This window comes from Lates calcarifer, linkage group LG10 (genome assembly GCF_001640805.2).
Source record: "Lates calcarifer isolate ASB-BC8 linkage group LG10, TLL_Latcal_v3, whole genome shotgun sequence".
NCBI lineage: Eukaryota > Metazoa > Chordata > Actinopteri > Centropomidae > Lates > Lates calcarifer.
Genome location: NC_066842.1, coordinates 24,783,635 through 24,805,192, shown reverse-complemented (window position 1 = coordinate 24,805,192; position 21,558 = coordinate 24,783,635). Strand labels below are relative to the sequence as shown.

The following is a 21,558-nucleotide window of genomic DNA, read 5'->3' as shown; positions in this document are numbered from 1 at the left end:
TTACAATTGAAGCAGTTGATGAGGCAGTATTTTGTTGTGATGCTTGATCATCTTGATGTTTAAAAAAAATTACAGAGCACAAAATCTATACAGATTTTTTTATTTTTGGTGGGGAATGCAGCCCAGTCCCAGAGCAGCTCATGAGTGTTGTGCCAATGCATAGGGGATGAGAGGGAGAAAATACTCATTAGGAGAAAATAGCGGGGGTGGTGCTTCAGATACTGCTAATCCTCACACCTCATGGTTAAGACGTGGCTGACAGCTGTAGTGCTAGCAGCTCCCTCTTCACTTCTTTCTTTCTCCTCTTTATTTTCCCCTCTTTCTTGACACTCAATCCCTTAACTGCTGTCTCTGTTCTCATTTCTAAGCCTTTTTTTGTCTCTTTCTTTTTCTCCTGCAGTTTCCCCTGTCTTATGGGGCATGATCACAAGAGGTGAAAGGGCGGGGCAGGTTTTAGACCGGAGAGGATAATAGAGGATTTAAGAGATGAGATAAGGCTGATTTAAAAAAGACGAGCAGAAGATACATCACAGTGGGAAGAAAACGATGATGTCCTGACCAATATTAACGTTTCTCTGTATATCTGTGTAAACTGGAGATCTTTGGGTTTTGAACAGCTAGGAAGAAACAAGCATTTTGGACAATTCACCCGTACACAATTTATCAAAAAATAATGAAGATTAATTGATTGTCAACTCACGTGTATAGCTTTTTCTACTTCTAGAAAACAAAGACCACATTTCCCATAAACACATTAACTCCTGAGGGAAATGTCTGGCTCTTTAGCCCCTTAATGCTCCACTCTCACTTCGTGTCGCTAATGTTGTCTGTCTGCTATTTTGTTCTGGTTATGTAGCATAGAGTGAGTTTATCAGAGCTTTTTCAGCATAATATTTTTTTTTTTTTTTGGGGGGGGGGGGGGCATTTTTGTCCAGCTGATTACTGATACTACAATTTTGTAATAATTGGGGGAATAATTTTATTTTTATTTTACCAATGTAATTCAACCCCCTTAGACCAGCCTTGCCCACCTTTTCTTTGATCCTGAGCATTGCACAATGTCTCCACAGTGAGAGAAAGTGATAAAATTATCTGTAGAGCTGACTCAAAGATTGAGGGCTAAAATGTGAGTACAAGGAAGAATAGAATTTCTATGCTGTTACAATTTATGTAGTTAAATGTAGAAAATGAGACGCAAAGTGAGAGAGGGTGACAGAATCAGCCTTAGGCTCCTCTCAGCATTTTATTGTGTACTCAAATAGTTTCCCAACAAATACTAAATGTCAGAGGCCCTTAAATTAGACACAAGCCAGAGGCAGCATTAGTGTCTTGTATGTCAGCTCCTTGGACACTTCCACTCAGTCTGCCCTTTGCTTCAGGACCCACAGAGAGATGTAATGAAAGGCCTGTAATAGATCTACCTACAGTGACAGGTAATCAGATAGTAATGGTTAGATCCAGCCACAAATTTAATTTAAACGTTATTCATGTAGTACATTTTTAAACATTGTTTGTTTGTTTTTTATGTTTATTTGTTTGCTTTGTTTCTATAACATATTTATAGAGGCCATAAATAAAAGTCATATAATAAAAGTGTGTTTTAAGAAGAGACTTCAAAGAGGATACTGAGTTTGCCTGCCTGATCCTCAGGGTGGTCCACAGCTGAGGGGCCCAGACAGGCATTTAAAATTTTAAAACCAAGCAATAAAATCTTAAAATCAATTTTAATCCTCACAGGTAACTACTTAAGGGCAGCATTGGTGTGATGTCTTCGCCTCTCTTAGAACATGTTTAAAGTCTGTCAGTCTTCGTGCTGATACCAGAATACTAGTACTATATATATTATTATTATTATTATTATATAGAATATTAGTACTGCAATACTACTCTACTCTGGAGATTAAAGGAAAGACCTGATCTTGGCTGGACAAAGCAGGGCTGCAGAACTTAAGTCACTTAGCTGTCAAAAGAGAATGCCTTGAAAAGAACACCTAGGGTTTTGGGCCTCTTCTTTTAATATAATTAGATAAGGCACCCAGACTGGACAAGAGATTGTTAATGCTTCTAGTGCTGAGTGTGTAATAATAATTTCTTCTGATTTGCAGTGCTTCAACTGCAAACATTTTTTGGATATCCAATCCTTAATTATAGCAATGTGTTGCTGCTGAATTGCTACTCTCTTCTTGTAGAGGCAATGAAGAAATTCTTCATATCTCTCTGAGGAGGATTCAACTGGCTGGCTAAGCAGGGTTCATGGTTGTAAAAAGATTTCTGGGATTATGACCCAGTTTAACAGACAGCTGTTTAAGAAAAATAGAGTTTCATGCTTCTTTATCTTCTTTTACACAGCCTTTTCAAGGCAGGAATATTACACTGCTATTCTGCCTCACCACTCTGTATAAATGGTATGTAGGAGGCATGGGGGAACAGACACTGACCGACACAGAGACAGCTCTGTTAAACATCACGTCTCTGATTCCACAATGCTGGCATGCTGTGTAAAATCACACACTATGCCAGCATTACGCTGCCTTTGTGTGGTTATGTATACACAAACAAAGGTGTGTGGCATACTCAAGTGTCTTCTTAATGCCAATGTTGTGTGATGTCTGTGTACAAGGGGCTTTTGAATCCATATGTTTATCCTTATCAATGTTAAACACATTGAGGGATATCAGAAAATCCTTCATCGTTTCTGCTCTAATAATTACCTATTTGGATAAATGCATTGAGCTCAAGTTGTATTTTGGTCAGCACCTGAAGGCAAGCTGACTGGCCTCCTGGCATGGCACTGCCTGAGGAAATCAACAACACCTCAAAATTTTATTTTAAACATGTTTTACACACCTTTCTACTTTTATTTTTGTTGTCTTACTTCATTTATTATTTATATTCTATTCATATACCACATTCGTGAAGCTAAGACTTTGGGAGTTGTCCTTGTGCACACCAACATAATTATAGTATGGGAGAGTCATGGACAATTGCTGGAGTATGGTCACCAATTAACTTGGGATCAAATATAATTTCAGTTTTCTTCACATTTACAATAAGCTGATGAGTGTCACACCATTTAACAAATTGTTCAATTGCAGTGAAGTAGGATGATGCATCTTTCTCTGTGTAGCAAGCTTAAAATAGCTGTATCATCAGAGAACTGTATGGCATATATACTGTATGTGGGGAGTTCCTGCTGACACAGTCATTTGCGTATAATATGAAAAGGACTGGAGAGCTCATGAATCCCTGTGGGGCACCTGTGCTGCTCAGTTTGTGCTCAGAGATTGCATTGTTTACTCTGTTGCATTGTATCCAATCAGTTAGAAAAGATGAATGTATATTTTGTTTTTATTTTTTTGCTGAGAAAAAGGGTGATGGTATTAACGGCATCATTAGTGCTCCTCATCTGCTTGAATACAAACTGCCAGGGATCCAACACTGGATTAATCTGGGCCCTGAGTGGGGAAACAATATATTTTTTGACACATTTCATTCTTATGGAGGTCACAGCTGCAGGCCTACAGTTATTGGTATTCACAGGACCCCGTTTCTTTGGGACTGGTGTGATTAGAGTTTTTTCCAGAGTGCAGGGATAATTTGTGTGTGCCCTGTGATTTCTGGAAAATGGGACACCATACTAACACTGGTGGTGGTGACATTTAGTCACACCGTCTTGCCTTCAAAGTTTCAGCATTATGTATTGTAAACACAGTCCTTGTAACAGATGACTTGGAGTGTGTCATGTGTACTGGGGTCTTGATGATCACAACCCTAATGGGAGAGGGCAACTGACCGAATGTCTGAGGGAGGTCTAGATTGGTGCTGGAAGTATGATACGCAACAAACATAACATTCTCTTTGTTCCTACAATTCATTTATGTTTAGTGGGTTGTTGGATTTGTCTCAATGTCTCAAATGTTTGTCTCAAAAATCAAGACCTCAGACAACATGTTACCACTGTAAACACCTAGAAAACACAAAAAATCAGAGGACACAGAACACAAATCACAATATCTTTATAGCACAGTAAAACTAATGTAAATACTTTCTGTACAGTGCGCCCTCTGTCAGGTTAATCCCATATCAGGATCAATAGTTACATGCCAGAGGCAACATCAATATTTTCATCACCAATGACCTATCTCCTAACTCAGACCCACATTTCACACTTCACCAAACAGATAGGACTGGACCATTCTTGCATGCCTTGTAACCCTAATGCCTTTTCCACATAAATCCATGTATGACCAGTCACAGCAGCCTGCTGGTTATCTGTAAATATTTACACCAACAACAAGTAGGGCTTTCCTGGGTTGCTCCCTGTGTTGTCTGCATTTAGCACCTGTCAGTTTGAGCAAGTGAGACTATTCACAGTGTGTGGAAGATGAAGTGACTCTGGTATACCTTAAGCCTCCAGCGTGTATGGCACTCATCATCCTAAAGGCTTAGGTTGGCAGATCTAGCTCACATTTTGCATAATGGCATAATGGTGTAGATGGCTTGGATACCAAGGAGTACCAGTAGAATGATAGCCAGCTAATGACATCATCAGCCCTTGCAATAATTTACCTTAGACTGGCAGTGACATGATGAAGATTAATGTTTTTTTTGTTTGTTAGACTGTCAGAGGTATTGATTTCAATCAGTGGACATTTTCTGAGAACAGAGTTTGCAGTGTTAAACAGATGTACTGCTAACTGTCTTTCAGTCAGCGCTGTGGAGGATTAACAAGTGATAACTGTCCCCCTTAGTAACAGCGCCTGTTTGACATACTGCATATCTTTTGCCAAACTATCTTTTATTTTGTCACATTACATAATGTCACATTTTGTCACATTACATAATGTTTCAGTGTTTTTGCTGCAGCAATGATTCAGGCGCTGAATGCTGAAAATCACAACTAAAAAGGCAGCAACACAAATGAGTCAGCTGAGTGAGTGAGCTGTAATGGGGGTTTGACAGTTATCATTATCGACATTACCATAATAATCAGTTATTGACAGTAGGTTTACTTACATAGCAGCTTTGTGGATCAAACATCACAGTGAGTTACACAATAACCTATAAAATACAGACACAGCATAAGAGTGGAAAGACAAGAAAATGGCGAGTCTGTGGCCTGCTTTTTGTGCTAAAACTATGCGTTGCCAAAGTCAATGGGTTATATCATGTGAAGACCTGAAATGCCACTTTGCAGCATGTATAGTTTTGTACAGTATTTATAAGTAGAAAATGGGACACGTTTTAATATTTCAGCTTCTCTACTTTAGTTGGTATTCGACAATATGTATGTTAAATAAACATTATTCAAATCAAGAACAGTGACTCAGAGCAGGTGGAAAAATACCAGGGGTATAGCTAGCAAGTTAGCAGAGGCCTAAAGCACATCACACAGTATTACATCTTGTAATCCTTAATCCACCTCCACAATTAAGCAGTTCAAGATCTTGAGGTCAAGAGTGGATTAGCAAAACAGTTTAGACAAAATCATGTTGGCTAGCAAGTTAGTTTAGCACTTGAACACCTGATGGTAGCTATCTTGTTTGTTTGTTTTGAACATAACAGTAACTAATAAAGCATACTGGTACTTACAGGTTGTGATCCATAATTTCCAGATTTGCCCAACAAAATGAGATCTGCCCCATCTTTAGGGGAGTAACCGCTGCAAAAATCAAGGCCAGCATGGACACTGACCGGTCTGCAGCAAACTGCAATGCACCGTGTTCTGACAGCTTTCTATCACAGCCAGCAACAGCTCTTCTGTGGAATCTGACCACACAGGCCAGCATTTGCTCCTTACACTCATCATTGAGGCTTGGGTATCCACAACCCTGTCACTGGTTCACTGGTTGATTTTCCTTGGAGCACTTTTGATGTACTTACCATGGCATACTGGGAACACCCCACAAGATGACCCACTTGTCTAGTTGTCAGAATTTGGCCCTTGTTAAAGTTTCTTAGATCCTTAAACTTGCCTTTTTCCTGTTTCCAACACATCAACTTCAAGAATTGACAGTTCACCTGAGCCTTCACAGTTGCCATTTTAACAATTGTTATTCAGTGGTTTTACTATTGTGGCTGATCAGTTGGTGTGTGTATGTGTGTGAGTATATGTATAAAAAAACCTATTAATTGTCCTGCTTTTTCACATATTAAGGTATGGCACAATAGGCTAGACTCAAAATCAGATTTCCATGTATGAACAGAAATTTTTACATAAAGTTGCTCACTAGTCTCCCGTCTGTTTGTGGACTGCAGGATGTGTATTTGGTAATTTTCTCAGTCACACCAAAATTCTAACCCTTCTATAGACATATCAGATAAAACCTACTAAATAACAATTGGGTAAAATTTTGTAAATTGGCATTAAAACCGCACAATGTTATCTATCAAGCGCGTGTGTCTTGTAGTCTTTCGGGCTGCAGATGGATACCATTGCAGTCTCAAATAACTCCTCCTTCCAGCAGGGGTCAGTAATGGTTTACATGACCTCTAATGGTTCTGTGCGCATTCACTCCCACATACAGCGTCATGGAACATTTTGGTATCCACCTTATCTAATGTTAGGCAAGTCAACACTTGAACAGAAAGCACAGGACAGTTTGTAGTTTAGACCCTGCCACTATATTTAGAGTTGCTGTGGAAATGACAGCTAATCAACAGTTAGCTCATGGTAAGGCGTTGTGCCTGAGGGTTTTTCCCTCAGTGAGGAGCTGACTAACTATTTCTAAATGCATTCCACATTATTATCTTAGTGACTCAGTTAGTGTGGTGGGTGACCCTCACTAATGATTGTACCAAAGATATGTTACCAGCATTTGGTGCCTTGTAGGTCATCATTGCACATTCAGCTCACTGCACACAACAGTTGGCATTTAAACGTGAACTGCATGCCGTGGCTAGATGTTGCATAGTATTCATAGCAGCAATTAAGAGAGAACAGCTTTTGTAAACATTTTAAATGGGATGTTTTTTTCAAAGCTCATCTTACCAAAGACTATACAACAAAGTGTGATTTGCATGACCATAACTGAAGATGTATCCCAAGATGCTGAAGCAGACTGCAACAAGATCCCATACACATATTTGTAAAATCTGGACTTTGGGATTTGTCAACAGGTGATTTTGCTTTACTGTTTCTATAGAAGTAGCTATTCTTTTATATGTTTTGATCTATTAGTAGGCTTAGTAAACAATTTAAAGATTACTGAGTTTGGCCTGCTTCATGGTAGAATTAACATTAAATTAAATATACCAAAGAAATGTGCATATCACCCACCCCTACTAACTGCCTAAATATCCTCAGGTTACCCATCTGTGATTATATAAGATGGAAAAAACAAACAAATCTTTGCAATTGTAAAGCTGTAACTAGCCAATGGTAGGCATCTTTTAGTTTTAAACAATTAACAATCAAAATTACAAGAGCTGAATATTCCTAGATGAACCACATGCTCATCATAAATCAATATATTCATTAATCAACACACTCTGCAGTGGGAGCAATGTGACAAATTAAGGAGGAAACACATTTATAATGTATACAGGGTCGTTGTCCAAGACAAAGAAAACACAAGTTAGTCAGTCTGTTGCCACTGTGCTCCAAAGTACTGACCAGCACTCGGTATCTTTTAACTGCAGGTTGGAATCAGGACTGTATATCAGTGATCTTCCTCTTGCGGTAGTTGAGAACAAGACTGGAGGCAGTGAGCTGCGTGGCCTGACCCTTCTCCCAGCTCTGGAAACTGTTCAGCCCACTTTGCCCAGACCTAAACAGGCCTTTCTCCAGACTGTCCAGACGCTCCACCAGCGCAGACATGTCCTCGTTGTAGGCATTCTGGGAAGAGTCCATTGTCCGTCTGAACCGACCAATGAATGTCTGGAAAAAAGACAATATGAAGAGCTTGAGACCCATTAGAAAAAAACGTACTGCAGTCAAGGTATTTTACATTATGGGATTCTGGCAATGTCTTCAATCAGAGTGAACCAGCTGTCACCAATGATATCAAATTTTGTGTAATTTCACATTATATTTGCCTTTAGATCAGAATATCTTTAAAGAAAAATTGATCTTAAAAAAACTGCTATGTTACACTGAGTTCTAATATTTTACGATTAAATACAGCTAGTGTATTGTCTTGAAACCTGCAATGAGATGAGATTCTTAGTCTTAGCACAGTGCAAGTTTTTTTTCAGATTTCACTCACTATTATTCTTGGTAGAAGACATAAAGACACTAGTTGAGGAAATTATATTCAAAATTACAGATTTTTTTATGAAGCCCAAAACCAAGAAGTCTTAAAGTGAGCAACAACACTCTGTCAGATTAAAATCAATCTGCATGGTAACAGCTGCACCACACAACCTTTATTCTGAATGTTTTCTGATATAATTGCACCCCCTAGTTGTAATGTATGAAATAACAATACACTGCAAGACCCTGTGTCTAAGAAACTTGGGACTCCTGTACTTTACTGACTGTATGTAGAACTCAGTTAATGTTTAGGGTCCTGATGGTCTAGTCACATGCAGACACATGTGACAACAAGGACACTGGACTTGATTTTGGTGAGTGCGTCTTCCCGTTTCCTTCTCTTGTCTGTTGTGAACCGTGTTCACACACTTGTTGCCATTAGGCATATATTTCAAATAATGTGCTTGGCACCTTGCATATCACTGTTTGCAGCTATGTTTAACATTTTATCTATTTTATGTTTATGTGTTTGTTTAATCTGTAAAAAGTGTAGATATGAAAAATATCACATTTTGCCATTTAATGGTGAATTATGTGCCAGACTATTTTGAACTTTTTGTGGGATAAAGCCATCAATATCCAGCCCAGCCACATCCTGTTCACTGCTGCTGTCTGGCAAGTGATCCAGAAGTATCTGCTGCTGACTCTGGAGCAGATTCTTTCCTCAGGCTTTGTGGCTTCTGAGTTCATCCTCCACACTACACCACAAAAATAGCTGTACTTTTATGACTTGATTATTTATTCATTCATTTATATACAGTGGCAAGTATGTGAACCCATTTGAATTACAGTTTTCTACATTAACTGGTGATAAAATGTGATCAGATGTTCATCTAAGTCAATACACCCCTGGGTTTAATAACTGGTTGAATCTCCTCTGGCAGCAATAACCTCAAATAAGCACCTTCTGTAGCTGCAGATCAGACCTGCACAATGTTCAGGAGGAATTTTGGACCGTTCTTCCTCACAGAATTGCTTCAGCTCAGCCATATTCATAGGATGTCTGGTATAAATGACTACCTTGAAGTCATTCCACAGCATTTAAGGTCTGGGTTCTGACTGGGCCACTCAGATTTTCCTAGTCTTAAGTCATTCTGTGGTAGATTAACTTCAGTGTTTAAGGTCGTTGTCCTGCTGTATCACTCAACTTCTACTGAGCTTCAGCTGGCGGGCAGCCACCCTGGCATTCTCCTTTAAGATACCTTGATAAACTTGGGAATTAATTGTCTCTCAATGATGGTGAGCTGTCCAGGCCCAGAGGTAGCAAGGCAGCCACAAATAATGATGCTCCTTCCACTGTACTTCCCATGTGGATGATGCTTTTGTGTGCTGCATGCTCTTGCCAAACAATTCATATTTAGATTCATCAGTCCACAAAACATTTTCCCAGCAGCCTTGTGGAGTGTTACAGTGCTCTTTGGCAAACGTCAGGCTCGCAGAGATTTTGTTTTTCTTCCTCCTCCATCATGTCCTGCCATGGACACCGAGCTCCAAGCAACCAGGCACCATGACTTGCATATGACAGACTCATAAACAGACATTAACCAACTCCAGTTATGGTAAATCCTTTAAGCCTTGACATGTTACCCTGGGCTTCTTTTTCTGACTGATGAATATATAAACGCTTTAAGAATATTTTGTAAACATTTCCAGCTTCATGTAAAAAGTCTTATAGGATCTATTTTTTGCAAGACATAAGTCACATCAGCAGATGTTTCTTGTGAATAGAAAACTCCAAACTTTTGAATGCTTTTCACAAGTCAAAGTAATTCCAAGCCATACATCCAGTCTTGTTTCACTGACTGGACTCCAGGTCTGTCAACTCCTGACTCCAGTTAGCTTTTGTTGACGTCATTAGCCAAGGAGTTCACATACTTTTCCCCAACTACACTGTTAATGTTTCAATGGTGCCATCCAATATAGGCATGAAAAATACAATGGTTTTGTGTTAGTAGTAAAACAGATTGTGTTTGTTTATAATTGTAACTTAGATGAAGATCTGACCTCATTTGAAAACAAATTTATACATAAATTCAGATTATTCCATACAGTTCAATTCCTTTTTTTTCTTGCCACTGTAACTTTTGTTTTTTGTGAGGTGGGTCGACATCTTTAATTTCCTTATGGAATCTTGTCTACAAAACTCTACCAATGCAGTTTTGATGTCTGACCATTACAAGATGATGCCTTTGTCTGGATAAAGGACACTCAAACCAAACCTGACTCAGTTTGAGTCTATTTTTGACATAAGTAGCACTAAAACTTGTTTAGCAAGGAAGACTGCGTTCTGCTCAAATACAGACTTCCTGCACACAAAAGTTAAAATGGGAAAATCATAGTTAATGTTACACTTTAGAATTATACATTTGTGTTCATTTTAAAATCTATTACCTTTAAGGCACCACCTAATATCACAAGCGAATGCCTTTTTCTTCTCCAGGAGGTTTACCTCATTTCCCAGAGATCTTAAGAACGCACTGTTAAATCTAATACAGGGTTTGCAGAAATATACTTTGTCCTTGATGAACCTGTGTTGTGCATAAAAAGAACCCTTTCCAATTTAAATATTTGTTATTTGTAAATCGTTGTCTTGCATAGATCTGGGCACTACTATGAGTTGTTTCACACCAACATCAGTGATGAGGTTTTATATACTGTTGAACATGCTTTTCACCTGCAGCAGTGTCTGTGCAATATCTGGGTTCTCTGGGCTGTCAAAATGTAGCATCTGGGATCCCAGGCTATAGTAGTAGGGCCCCATCTTATGTAGGTCTACCACGTTGGGGTCAGCATTGAACACGGTCCTCCAGCCCTCTCTGTACACCTTAGGAAGCTCCACAGACAGCACCCTCCTCTTCCTCTCATACAGACCCTTGGATAACCACAGAGGTAGCTCCATCTTTGTACCCTGAGACAAAAGAAACAGACCTTTGAGTTGGAGTAACTGTCAAGACCCCCGCAGAATTTTTTAACTCTTAATAACTGACTTTCACAGGTAGATTTACATTTTCTACATTTTGATGACCTGAGACTTAACGTTGTTTAACGTTTATTTTATTGATACCAGCGCTGTTTGATGGGTTATAAATATGCCGCGTTTATTCTTACATAGCATTCATAAAATTTCTCCAACAAATGTACCTTTACCAGTACAAGGAGGAAAGAATAACCGGCAATCACTGAGTAGAGTGTGGCTTAAGTTTATTCTTCTGAATCCCGGTAGACATCTGGCAGACTGTTGTTTTGAGATAAATACGTTCACATTTTAATTCACACTGCATTTAACACATTCTCCCCCAGTAACTTTACCGACCTCCGCTATGTCTTGCGTATCACTCGACTTCTCCAGGAATCCAAGCCGCGGGAAAGCGATATCTGCCCGGATTGGAAGTCTCTCATGAGAGAGCAAAATATCGTCGAGAGACAGGAAATTTTCCTCCATCCCGACTCCAGGTTGTACGGGAAGATACGAGTGTGTATCCATATGTGCTTAAATAAGACCAACAGCGACAATATACCAAATATATTCGCTAAAATGTTGAGCAGAAATTTTTCCTGTTATGTTTTTTCCCTTCCTCTTTGCAATTTTGACGCCAAAACATGTGGACCAATCAGAGAGCTGCTGTGAAGTGTAGGTCTAGACCAGAGCAATCGAATCAATCCGATCGAACTGAGTAAAAAAAAAAAAAAGTAGTTATATCTGTTGTCCACAGCTTTATGATTTTTTCTGCTTGTTATTTTCATTAGCACTGTTTAGTTATGTTTTTTAAAAACCTTTTTAAAATCTGTGGTTGTATTTAGTTATATAAAAGCTAATTATTACTTTAATATAATTCTGAAATGCAATAAGCTGTAATAACCATATTGTAACCAATCGTTCACTGAGTAAAGTGAAATTCATTCATTTGCAGAACCCCCCCCACCCCACCCGAAAGTAATTTGCAAATACAAATTTAGCCGATAGAGGTCAGCATATTACCATTACAAATTTTAAGTCCCCTTAGATCCTGTTCAGAAGATTGTTTAGCACATTAATAATAATAATAATAATAAAATAACAATAATAATAATAATAATAATAATAATAAAATAATAAATAATAATAATAATAATAATAATGTTGTTGTTAGAAAGAAAAAAGATAATAATGACAAACACTTACTAGGGCTTGCTTGAAGTACAAATGCAAATTAGTTAGTGCTCTTTTGCTCTGTCCCTCTCTCTGCCTGTCCTGATTACATTTATCAGCTGTTACATGAAATGATGGCTAGTCCATTCTGTAATCTTGTATTTTCCAGTTTGTTTTTGTTTACAAATGTAGACAACAGGAAGAAGAGGTCAGTCGTCTTTCTTAATTTGATTTTTTTTTAATATTATAGATGATTATAGATGTCATTATTAGTTCTCATCACACAGATTGCACATAAAAGTCATCAGACATACTAGTCGATGCCCCCAAAAAGTAGGCAGCCATTAACATCCTGGGAAAGTTAAATAAGTTGTGAACTAAAAGGAATCAAATGAAATAAAGCTATATTAAATGAAGGTATTGTACTGTTGTAGCTGTGTGTCTGAGGTGAGTGGGCAAGCAGGCAGCACAGTGGGATTACTGTCAACTGTAGTAGCAGTTTGAGAAACTCTGGATATTTTCACTAAGCAAACCAGACTGAAGCACACGTCATTTCCTAAAGAGATCACCCCCCTCTATTAGTTGTGGACCATGATACACTTGGAACATGATGTGTTGCACAAATAGGCAATGAGGTTAGCAGTTATGCACCATGGGTTAGGATTGGTTGGGCCCCATCCCTGCTGGCGTTAACACTGCCCTCTGTCTCAAACCCTCCATTTGTCGTGGCCATAATAAGGAACATGGATGATCTCAGCACTAAAAACGAACCTGGTAAACGCTTTATATTTGAAGTGGTGCTCCAAATTCTTTGCTCTTTTTGCAGACATGTGACCATCTCGGGACACGAGAATTTAATTGGTTAACAGTACACAGTAACTCAATTACTGTTGAAAAAACTGGAGTATCTTACATGCTAAATACAACTTGTGATTCTAACTCTTTTCTGTGTGTAATTATTAAAGGTATATTGATCATTTTTTGGCCACTTGAGGGCAAAGAAACAAGCTAAAAGCCAAAACCTCAACATAATATTACCTTTATTTAAGTTTTTATGGCTAACATTTTAGCAAGCAGTTGCCTATTCACACATCAATCAGACACTGGGCAATATTATGATTAATGTCAAGTAATGTGTTTGTTTCTGGCAGTCTGATGAATTTAAGGCCATTAGATCAGTTATCTGCACTGACTCCTGGTGGAACTAATCTGTCTCTTCAGTTAATAGAGAGACCATATTCATCAGCCAGTTGCTAACTTTGTCTGTCTTTTAGTGCTGGGCAAGCAGTGTGCACAGTGTGCAAAACAAAACTTGCAGCCTGTTAAACAATGAGACAAAAGCAGCTAAAAAGCTCCATAGAGCTGAGGGAAACTGCATGTTTGGTAGATTATTCTTTGTAAGTTCAACACTGCAACATTACATATAGTCACTTGACCCATTCTTAATATAAAAATATCGGTTGATGCTGCTTTAATATCGCTAGTTGACCATTTCCACCACCTCCTTACTAACTTAATCTGTCAGCTGTTTGGAGCTGTGCATGTAGTGTGCAGAGTCCTCTTCATGGACAGATTCATGAGAGTAGAAATGTTGGCCGGAAAACAAAAACAATAGGCTAAAAAAAAGAGGCTAAAAAACTTGGAACTGAGGGAACTCTGAGTTGGGTAATCACTCCCCTTGGATTTATCACTTTGAGAAACCCCTTTTACATCACACTTTGTCATTTAATTGTTCATCAATCAATTGTGACTCGTGCAGCTTTAAGCCAACAGTGGTACATATTACATACCTTATAATGCCTCGTAATGCACTGCAAGTAAAGTTTCATGACTCCCCAAAATGGACTATGCTGATATCCATCTTTTACAGAAAATAGAAATTGCCATCACTGGCACAGTGTGAGTACAGAGCAGCCCATGTTGTGTAAATGGTTAACTCCCAGCTCACATTTTAGCAGTTTTCTTGCCAGCCTCACAGCACTATAGAGCCCCCTCTGGGAGTTGACTGCATTCAAATGAGTTAAATCTCATCCCTCTGGTATTAACACCTATAAAGGTGACAGTAGAGCAATAAATTGCAGGGATAAAAGAAAGGGGTGATAACTTCAACATCCATCAACATTTTAGTTTTGTGCAAAGTTATTTGATCGACAAATTAATAAGATAAAAATATAGCAGGCAGACACCCTTTTTCACACACACTTCTGAGGGTATTAACTAAATTTCACTTGGAAGATTCACCCCAAACAAAATATGACAGATAAGACAATGTAGCACCTCATGGGGCCCTGAAGCTGTTAGGAAGCTCCCAGCTCTGATCAGTAATTTACTGCCAACATTCAAGACTGGGTCTGAAAATTCTCCTGAAGACTAGGTTTCCTTTAAGGTGTCTCAGCAGTAAGTCCAAATCTTACACACCACCTTTGTCCAGTGGAACAAAGGTCATGGGTATAAGAATTGTGATGATCATGTCCTTTTTTTGTGACTGGTTCAAGGTTATTAATCAATATGCACAATGAGGAAATGTTTCAACAAAAAAGAGTTGCTTGGCATGTATCAGAGATGCATTTCTGGCTCTAACTTAATGTTTGGTATCATCAGTCTTTTCCCGCTGATAGCTAGCCAAACGTAGACAACATGATATCAAACTGGTATTTTTTCCAGTTGCCACAGTGGAATTTGATAGCAAACCATGGGTATTTATTACCAATGTACAATCATTCAGGTCGAAATCAGAGTTATTTTTATCACCTTCAATAACCTCAATAGACCCGAATACACTGCAAAGACAAAACCTATTGTACTCTGAGTAAGAGTTACAAGGCAAGAAGAGTTCTTTTATGCAAATATGGTTGTTTGACAAATAGTCAGTTTCAAGGTTGTTCACATAAAATAAGGAGAAATGTCATCCTGATATGTGTTTTGGTATGAAATATCAAATCACCCACAGCTTAAACTTCTGATGTGTGCACTGCTAACAGCTAAAGTTTGTAGGGGACCCATAAAACATCCAGTGGTCAATTTTAGACGAAATCAGCAACTGTGTCCCTTTGTTTTAAGTTGCAAAAACAAAGCATTTCAATTTTGCTGCAACTCTGATTTTCACTTGCAATGTCAGCAATGTCAGCTAAGACTAATGGGTATTTTGGTGTTTAGAGCCATCCACCATGCCAAAATGACAATTATTGACTCTTATGTTCAAAAAGTATTGAAACAGTTGTAACTTCTTGTTACTTTTAAATACCCTTCACATAATTGTAATGTATTCTGGGACATGTAGTAAAATGACTAGATGAAACAGGATTACACACAGCCTATTTAGAGAAAGTGGAAACATCGCACTCAATCCTAAAATAACTCATGGGGTGTACTGAACATTTCAGAGTGATGTATGATGTATGTAAAAGGTGATTCAAGGTTGGATTCTTCCACTGAAGAACTGAAGAACTCAATGTCCCATTAATATACAAGTGTAGTACATACTGTATGTCTATAGGCTGACTATAGTCTACGGATTAAGATGGGTTTTATGGGAAGCCCAGTGCTGGTCTGTTATGTAAGTTCTATTTGGGTCACAGAATGAAAATTCAAAATAGTCTGTCATCTAGCACAATTTATTCCACCATTTGTTTACAGTAGCATTTTGTAAATGCAGTTTGTTTGGATGATTTGGTTTGTAGTAGTCTTCATAAATCAGCTCTGGCATTCTGAAAAGTGAGTAACACCCCACATGACTGGAATATTAAACAAATATTGTTAAATATGAACAAATGAATAAATAAGCCCCATTCACTGGATCCACAGTGGAACAACAGTCCTTTTTCGGGTGTGAGTGGCTCATGTCTTCAGTCGCAATTAACCAGACCTACTCTAGCAGAAACACAATGTAGGGAGCCAACAGTAGCATGAATCTCACATTCAAACACACGTGCACAAACAGTCATATGCACGGAGACACACACACACACACACACACACACTCTCATACCCAAGGCTTCTCACTAGAAAATAACTAATAACGATCACATGAAAAAATCTGGCAGAACCGAGAGAGGTTACATGTATAATTTACAATATGTCATGTCACTTCTCTGTAGCTGTAAACATCAGCAAAGTAAAGGGAGGACTGCCAGTCACACACACAGGGAACATGGACATCTACACTGTAAACATTTCAATACATAAACACACACAACACTGTCCCAGTCAGCCCTCTACACTGACCTTTCATGTTGTCTCACACACACACACACACACACACACACACACACACAGTCACTAGGCTTCAAAAGCTATTTTGTCACTATTCCAAGCTCTCTCAAACACACACACACACACACACACACACACATAGTGCACATACACATATGGGATGAAGCCTGACACTGGAGCATCCCAACCGCACGTTACACAGTAGGAGCGTAAACAACATTGCTGTCCCTTTCACCCCCCCTAGTCAGAACTGAGCATGCTCAGATGACTACTGTCCACCCCCAAGCCATCCTTAGATCACCCTTCTATTTTGTACATACAAGACAAGCTGACATCCCTGTTTTTTACACTAACCCTCCCTGCCTGCCCAGGCATACATAAACCAGATCTAACTTTTTGATGTAATTTTTATGGGTCTAATTGGTGAGGAAGGACATAGAACTGAGGCAGGAACTATGAGAAAGAAGCACACTGGGGCCGATTCTGTTATGAGAGGATGTCCCCAAGCTGGAGTCCTTTGTGAAATGAGAGGCCCACTGAATATGGTACAAGATTGTTTCTCATAGCAAGCTTCTGCGACTCAACAACCCTCCTTTTGTCAGTGTCTTCCTCCTATTCATTCTCATCTTCTTTCTTCCTTTCTTTCTTTCTTTCCATCCTTGTCCCCTGCCTCTTCTGTTTCCTCTCCTCCACAGTTAAGGCCATGGGAGGTTTGGACACTGATGACTGACAAGCTTGGATCCAGACACAAGATGGAAGGCCAGCTGCTGGAGACCTGTAAGGACCTGAGCACCTCAGAGAGGCAACTGGCCACAGCTGAGTTGGAAGGGGAGTTGAGGTCTAATGAAGCCCTTTGAGGGACTCTGTTAGCCTGGAAATGTGGGAGGGGAAGGAAGGGGGGGTTTGTGAGCAGTCTCTTCAGCAGATGTAAAATGATGGGCTTGGGAGGAGCCCTTTAATGTACAATGGTTTGACAGTCGCAATTTTTTTGGTTCAGTTCAGAGTAACTATTCTTGGTTAGGATGATGGATTCTGTCAGGATAAGTATGTGTTGATCACTTTGATTGTTTCATCGGATTTGGTTGCATCTGTGTCCAGATATCCATGGCAGGACCACAAGATGTTCTGGAGACATAGATGAAGAAGGGTGGGGCAGAGAGAGAGAAAGAGAGAGACAGACATATTAATGGATAAAAATGGTTTCAGTGGCTCAATTTGTGTATTCTCATAGAGTGTATTGTAGAAATGGAACTTTTTGTTTCTTACCAATATTAGTATTCAAGAAAGGGCATTCAAATTATTGAGCATTGTATATAGTTTTGAGCATCTTTAACCATACTATTACTCTAGAAATTGTATCTAAAATTTAGCCATGCTGGCACAATAATTCTACGGTTGTCAAGGTCTGTTGGTCAGCCAACACTGAACTCTCAAAAACTACTGGATTTCTATTATATCTAGTAGAGATAGATATGATCCCCAGCAGGTTTGCTGACTTGATCCCCCGACCAGAAGATGAATCCAAAATGAATGAATCTCTTTGGTGATCCTCTGGCTTTTTCCCTAGCACTGTGAGAAATTCAAAATTTGCACTTATCCAGTGACATATGTCAACATCTACTGGCTACAGTACCACAAAATTTTGTAGACATTCATGGTGTCCAGAGGATGTATCCTCCTTTTTTAAAATGGATTGTCTCAACAACTGTTTGATTGATGGCAATGAAATTTGGTATATACATTAATTCCCCTCAAGATTAATCCCAATGGCTTTGGTGATCTTGATTTTTTATCCGGTGCCATCATCAGGTCTAAATTTAAATGTGTTCAACACTGATGTGTGAGCTTACACCTGCAAAACTAATGACATTTCTATGAGCCTCATCTGCACTTTGTGTGTAGTTATAATTAGGTAATGACAGCATGCTAACACACTAAACCAAGAAAGTGAACACAAACCTTTGAACACATTAACATAAGCATTTAGCTAAGATCACTGATCACTGATCTATATACAGCCTTATAGGAGAGCTAGCATGGCTGTAGACTCTTAAACTTGTTACAGTATGAATATGCCCCATTCTGTGTTTTGTTGTAGCTGGTTTTGTTTTGTTTCTGCTCTGTAAAGCACTGTGTTGTTTGACCTTTGAAAGTGGTATGCAATTAAAGGTATGATTATAAATCATTATAGTAATCATTATCAAAAATTTTAAATGTATATTTTCCTAATTAGCAAAATATATATTTGTTTGCAACTATTTCTGTATTGTGTTGTTAACAAGAATTTGCATCCAGTCAAATGCATTAAATCCACGATATACATGAAAAAAGAGTCAATCTGGATATACAGATCCAGTATGCACTTCTATAGACTGGTTTACATGTACACACTTTTCTTTCAATAATTAGCATCCAAAGTGTGTATGTGCTTACCTTGACCAGTATATTCATAGTGGGCCTGGTGGTAAGTCAGTCAGAGGGGTGTTCAGGGCAGGACCGATTGATCTCAAACCATGAGTCTATACAGCTGCAGATACACAATGACACGCAGTTAAATCTATATAACAAGTCTATACAATACAGCTACAAATACAGAGGACACTTAGCATAGCATAGCAAGTATTTGAGCTATGTGGGTCAAACATTTGCAGGTGACTAATCAGTCACCAGGGCTTGAGAAAAATTACAGTCAATTAAGTTGAGCAGTTGAGCAATCGATCCTAAGATATTAATCAAATGATATTGTAGTCAGAGGATTGCTGCTGAAGAAACACAAAGGCCAGTCAAAAGGAATCCATATATACCAACAGCAGCAGAACATGCACAATATGCAACATATAAATGAGATCCAGAGGGAAAATAACAGCAGTGTTATAACACACTCACATGTGCATTATTCTAAACATTTCACACTGTCACTGTATTTCATGAATTGTTACTATTTTTGTGTAATAGAAGAGGATAATAGCAAACTTAGTGAAAGTAGTACATCGGATAATAGCAAACTTAGTGAAAGTAGTACATCACAATGGATTAATACTCCATTACAGGTGTATGTCTTGCACTCAAAATGTATCTCAACCTGAGGGCTACATCCATAAACGCTAATCAAATTACAACATATATACTTAATATACCTTAATATATGCAGTATTTTACATTAATGTTGTAACTTGTTATTGAAGAGGAGCTCATTTTTTATAACTGTATATTGCTGCATGATTTCATGTAAACAGTACAACTAGTAATTTGCAAATTTGACTTTGAGAGCAAAGTCTCATAGTGGTGATGGTGATGGTGTACTGGATAGGGAAGCCCTACCCAGTACACCATCCCGGTGGTGTTGCTAATAAATTAATCGATGAGTGTAAAGGGCTTCACCGAAATTTTTTTTTCAACTTCTTCATTGAGGTGGTGTGTTTTCACATTGTGGTGCTGTGCAACAAGCAGACAGCATTATTATTTAAAATTGTACATTTGTTGAGCTGTCATACTGCAGTGCTATGAGACCAGCAATGCGATTGGCTAACACATTTATTTATCACCTGACCCCCATTCTGTATTTCACCTCACCCTGCCATTTTGCATGCTAACATAGTCTGTGACTCCAAGACCCACCAAGCTAAGCCACCAAGCCACCCAGCCTGCTATCATTTCTTCATGCTAATTATCCAAAGCTATCACAGTTGATGTCACATTGATATGCCGATGTGTAGAAATGCTACACACAACACCTTTATTATCAAGTGATATAATATCTGTAATGACTAAATGAAAGGCACCAAATACTGTCCATCTTATATTATCTTATCCAGTAAGTGAATTTAATTAGAGGAAGTGCAAAATTATATGATGGGCAGAGATTCAAATCTTGTGTGTGTGGATGGGTGGGTGTGGGTGTGTCACCTTTTGTGGTAGATGCAGAGGCACGGCAGTCTGGCTATGGTGTCCCCCTGCTGCAGTTCCTCTAGACAGATCACACACTCACCAGCATCCCTTGCCAACACATCATCTAAGGTGGCAGGCACATGCACACACACACAAAGAGCAGAACATATATCAGTATGTACCAAAAACAGTGACAATTTCAGAATCTGACAGCCTATAAAATATAGAGAGCAGCTGGGAGAGCAGGTTGGTGCATAACACGCGGTAGATAAGTAAGTGTAAGTAAGGAAATAATAGTGTCAATCATTCAAAACAGAACATTTTTGTCTTCACCCATATACTTTCAGTAATAAATGCAAGTTCTTAAAAAGTCGTGGATGGCCTGCACGCTATAAGGCTTTGGAGAGTAAATATATGAGATGTAGTTATAGGTTTTGTTTTTTAGGAAAAGTTACATTTACTGCACTGAGAAAAACTGAGTGGCATTGATGTCAAGTTGAGGATGGTAGGTGCTGAAACACCCAGGGGTGATGGGCAAAAAGTGCCTTTTTTTGTTTTAACTACATTTAGGAAACATTTTAAATAATATTTCACCTCATCAAGAAACATGGTGGCATGTACATTAACTATTTTTTCATGTTATGACCTCAGAGATATCCTAACAGAAGAAAAAAGCAATAAACATTGAAATCATCATATTAAAAATGCAGTCAAATATGCACGACTGCTAAGACTGGTGATAACAGATCACAGTTGCCAGTTGTCATAGTAACTCAACACCATTTCCAGTATGCAGGTTTTTCAAGTTCAGCAGACAGAGAAAGCAGAGCAGACGATGAAAATATTTTTAACTGTTACAAGAGCTCAAAAAATGCTGATACAACTCAACCTTTAAAAAGGTCTGAGACAACTAAAAACTACTACTCTACTACTCTGCATTACTCTACAAACAGAATAGCAGAGGCTATTTGTCACAGATCAGAAAGCCTCATGTCAAATTTCAAGTCAAGTCAAATTTTATTTATATAGTGCCAATTCACAACAGAAGTTATCTCGAGACGCTCATCTACACAAA

At 38.6% G+C, this 21,558-nt stretch overlaps 2 protein-coding genes across 2 annotated transcripts in view; both read right to left on the bottom strand.

The window, feature by feature from the left end:
• Positions 1-6,944: 6,944 nt before the first annotated feature.
• Positions 6,945-11,860, bottom strand: gins3 (GINS complex subunit 3). The gene is made up of 3 exons (XM_018704197.2): positions 11,568-11,860; positions 10,929-11,162; positions 6,945-7,879 (listed from the first exon to the last, which is right to left on the bottom strand). Exons 1-3 carry the CDS (start codon positions 11,736-11,738, stop codon positions 7,649-7,651), a joined length of 636 nt encoding a protein of 211 aa, XP_018559713.1. The 5' UTR covers positions 11,739-11,860; the 3' UTR covers positions 6,945-7,648.
• A 4,121-nt stretch (positions 11,861-15,981) lies between these two features.
• znrf1 (zinc and ring finger 1) overlaps positions 15,982-21,558 on the bottom strand; it is a 66,032-nt gene continuing 60,455 nt past the window's right edge. The window contains exons 3-5 of the mRNA XM_051073616.1: positions 20,502-20,607; positions 19,029-19,122; positions 15,982-17,720 (exon numbers count right to left, since the gene is read on the bottom strand). Coding sequence (XP_050929573.1) covers positions 19,065-19,122; positions 20,502-20,607 — 164 coding nt within the window. The 3' untranslated portion in view covers positions 15,982-17,720; positions 19,029-19,064. The remainder of the gene's footprint in view (positions 17,721-19,028; positions 19,123-20,501; positions 20,608-21,558) is intronic.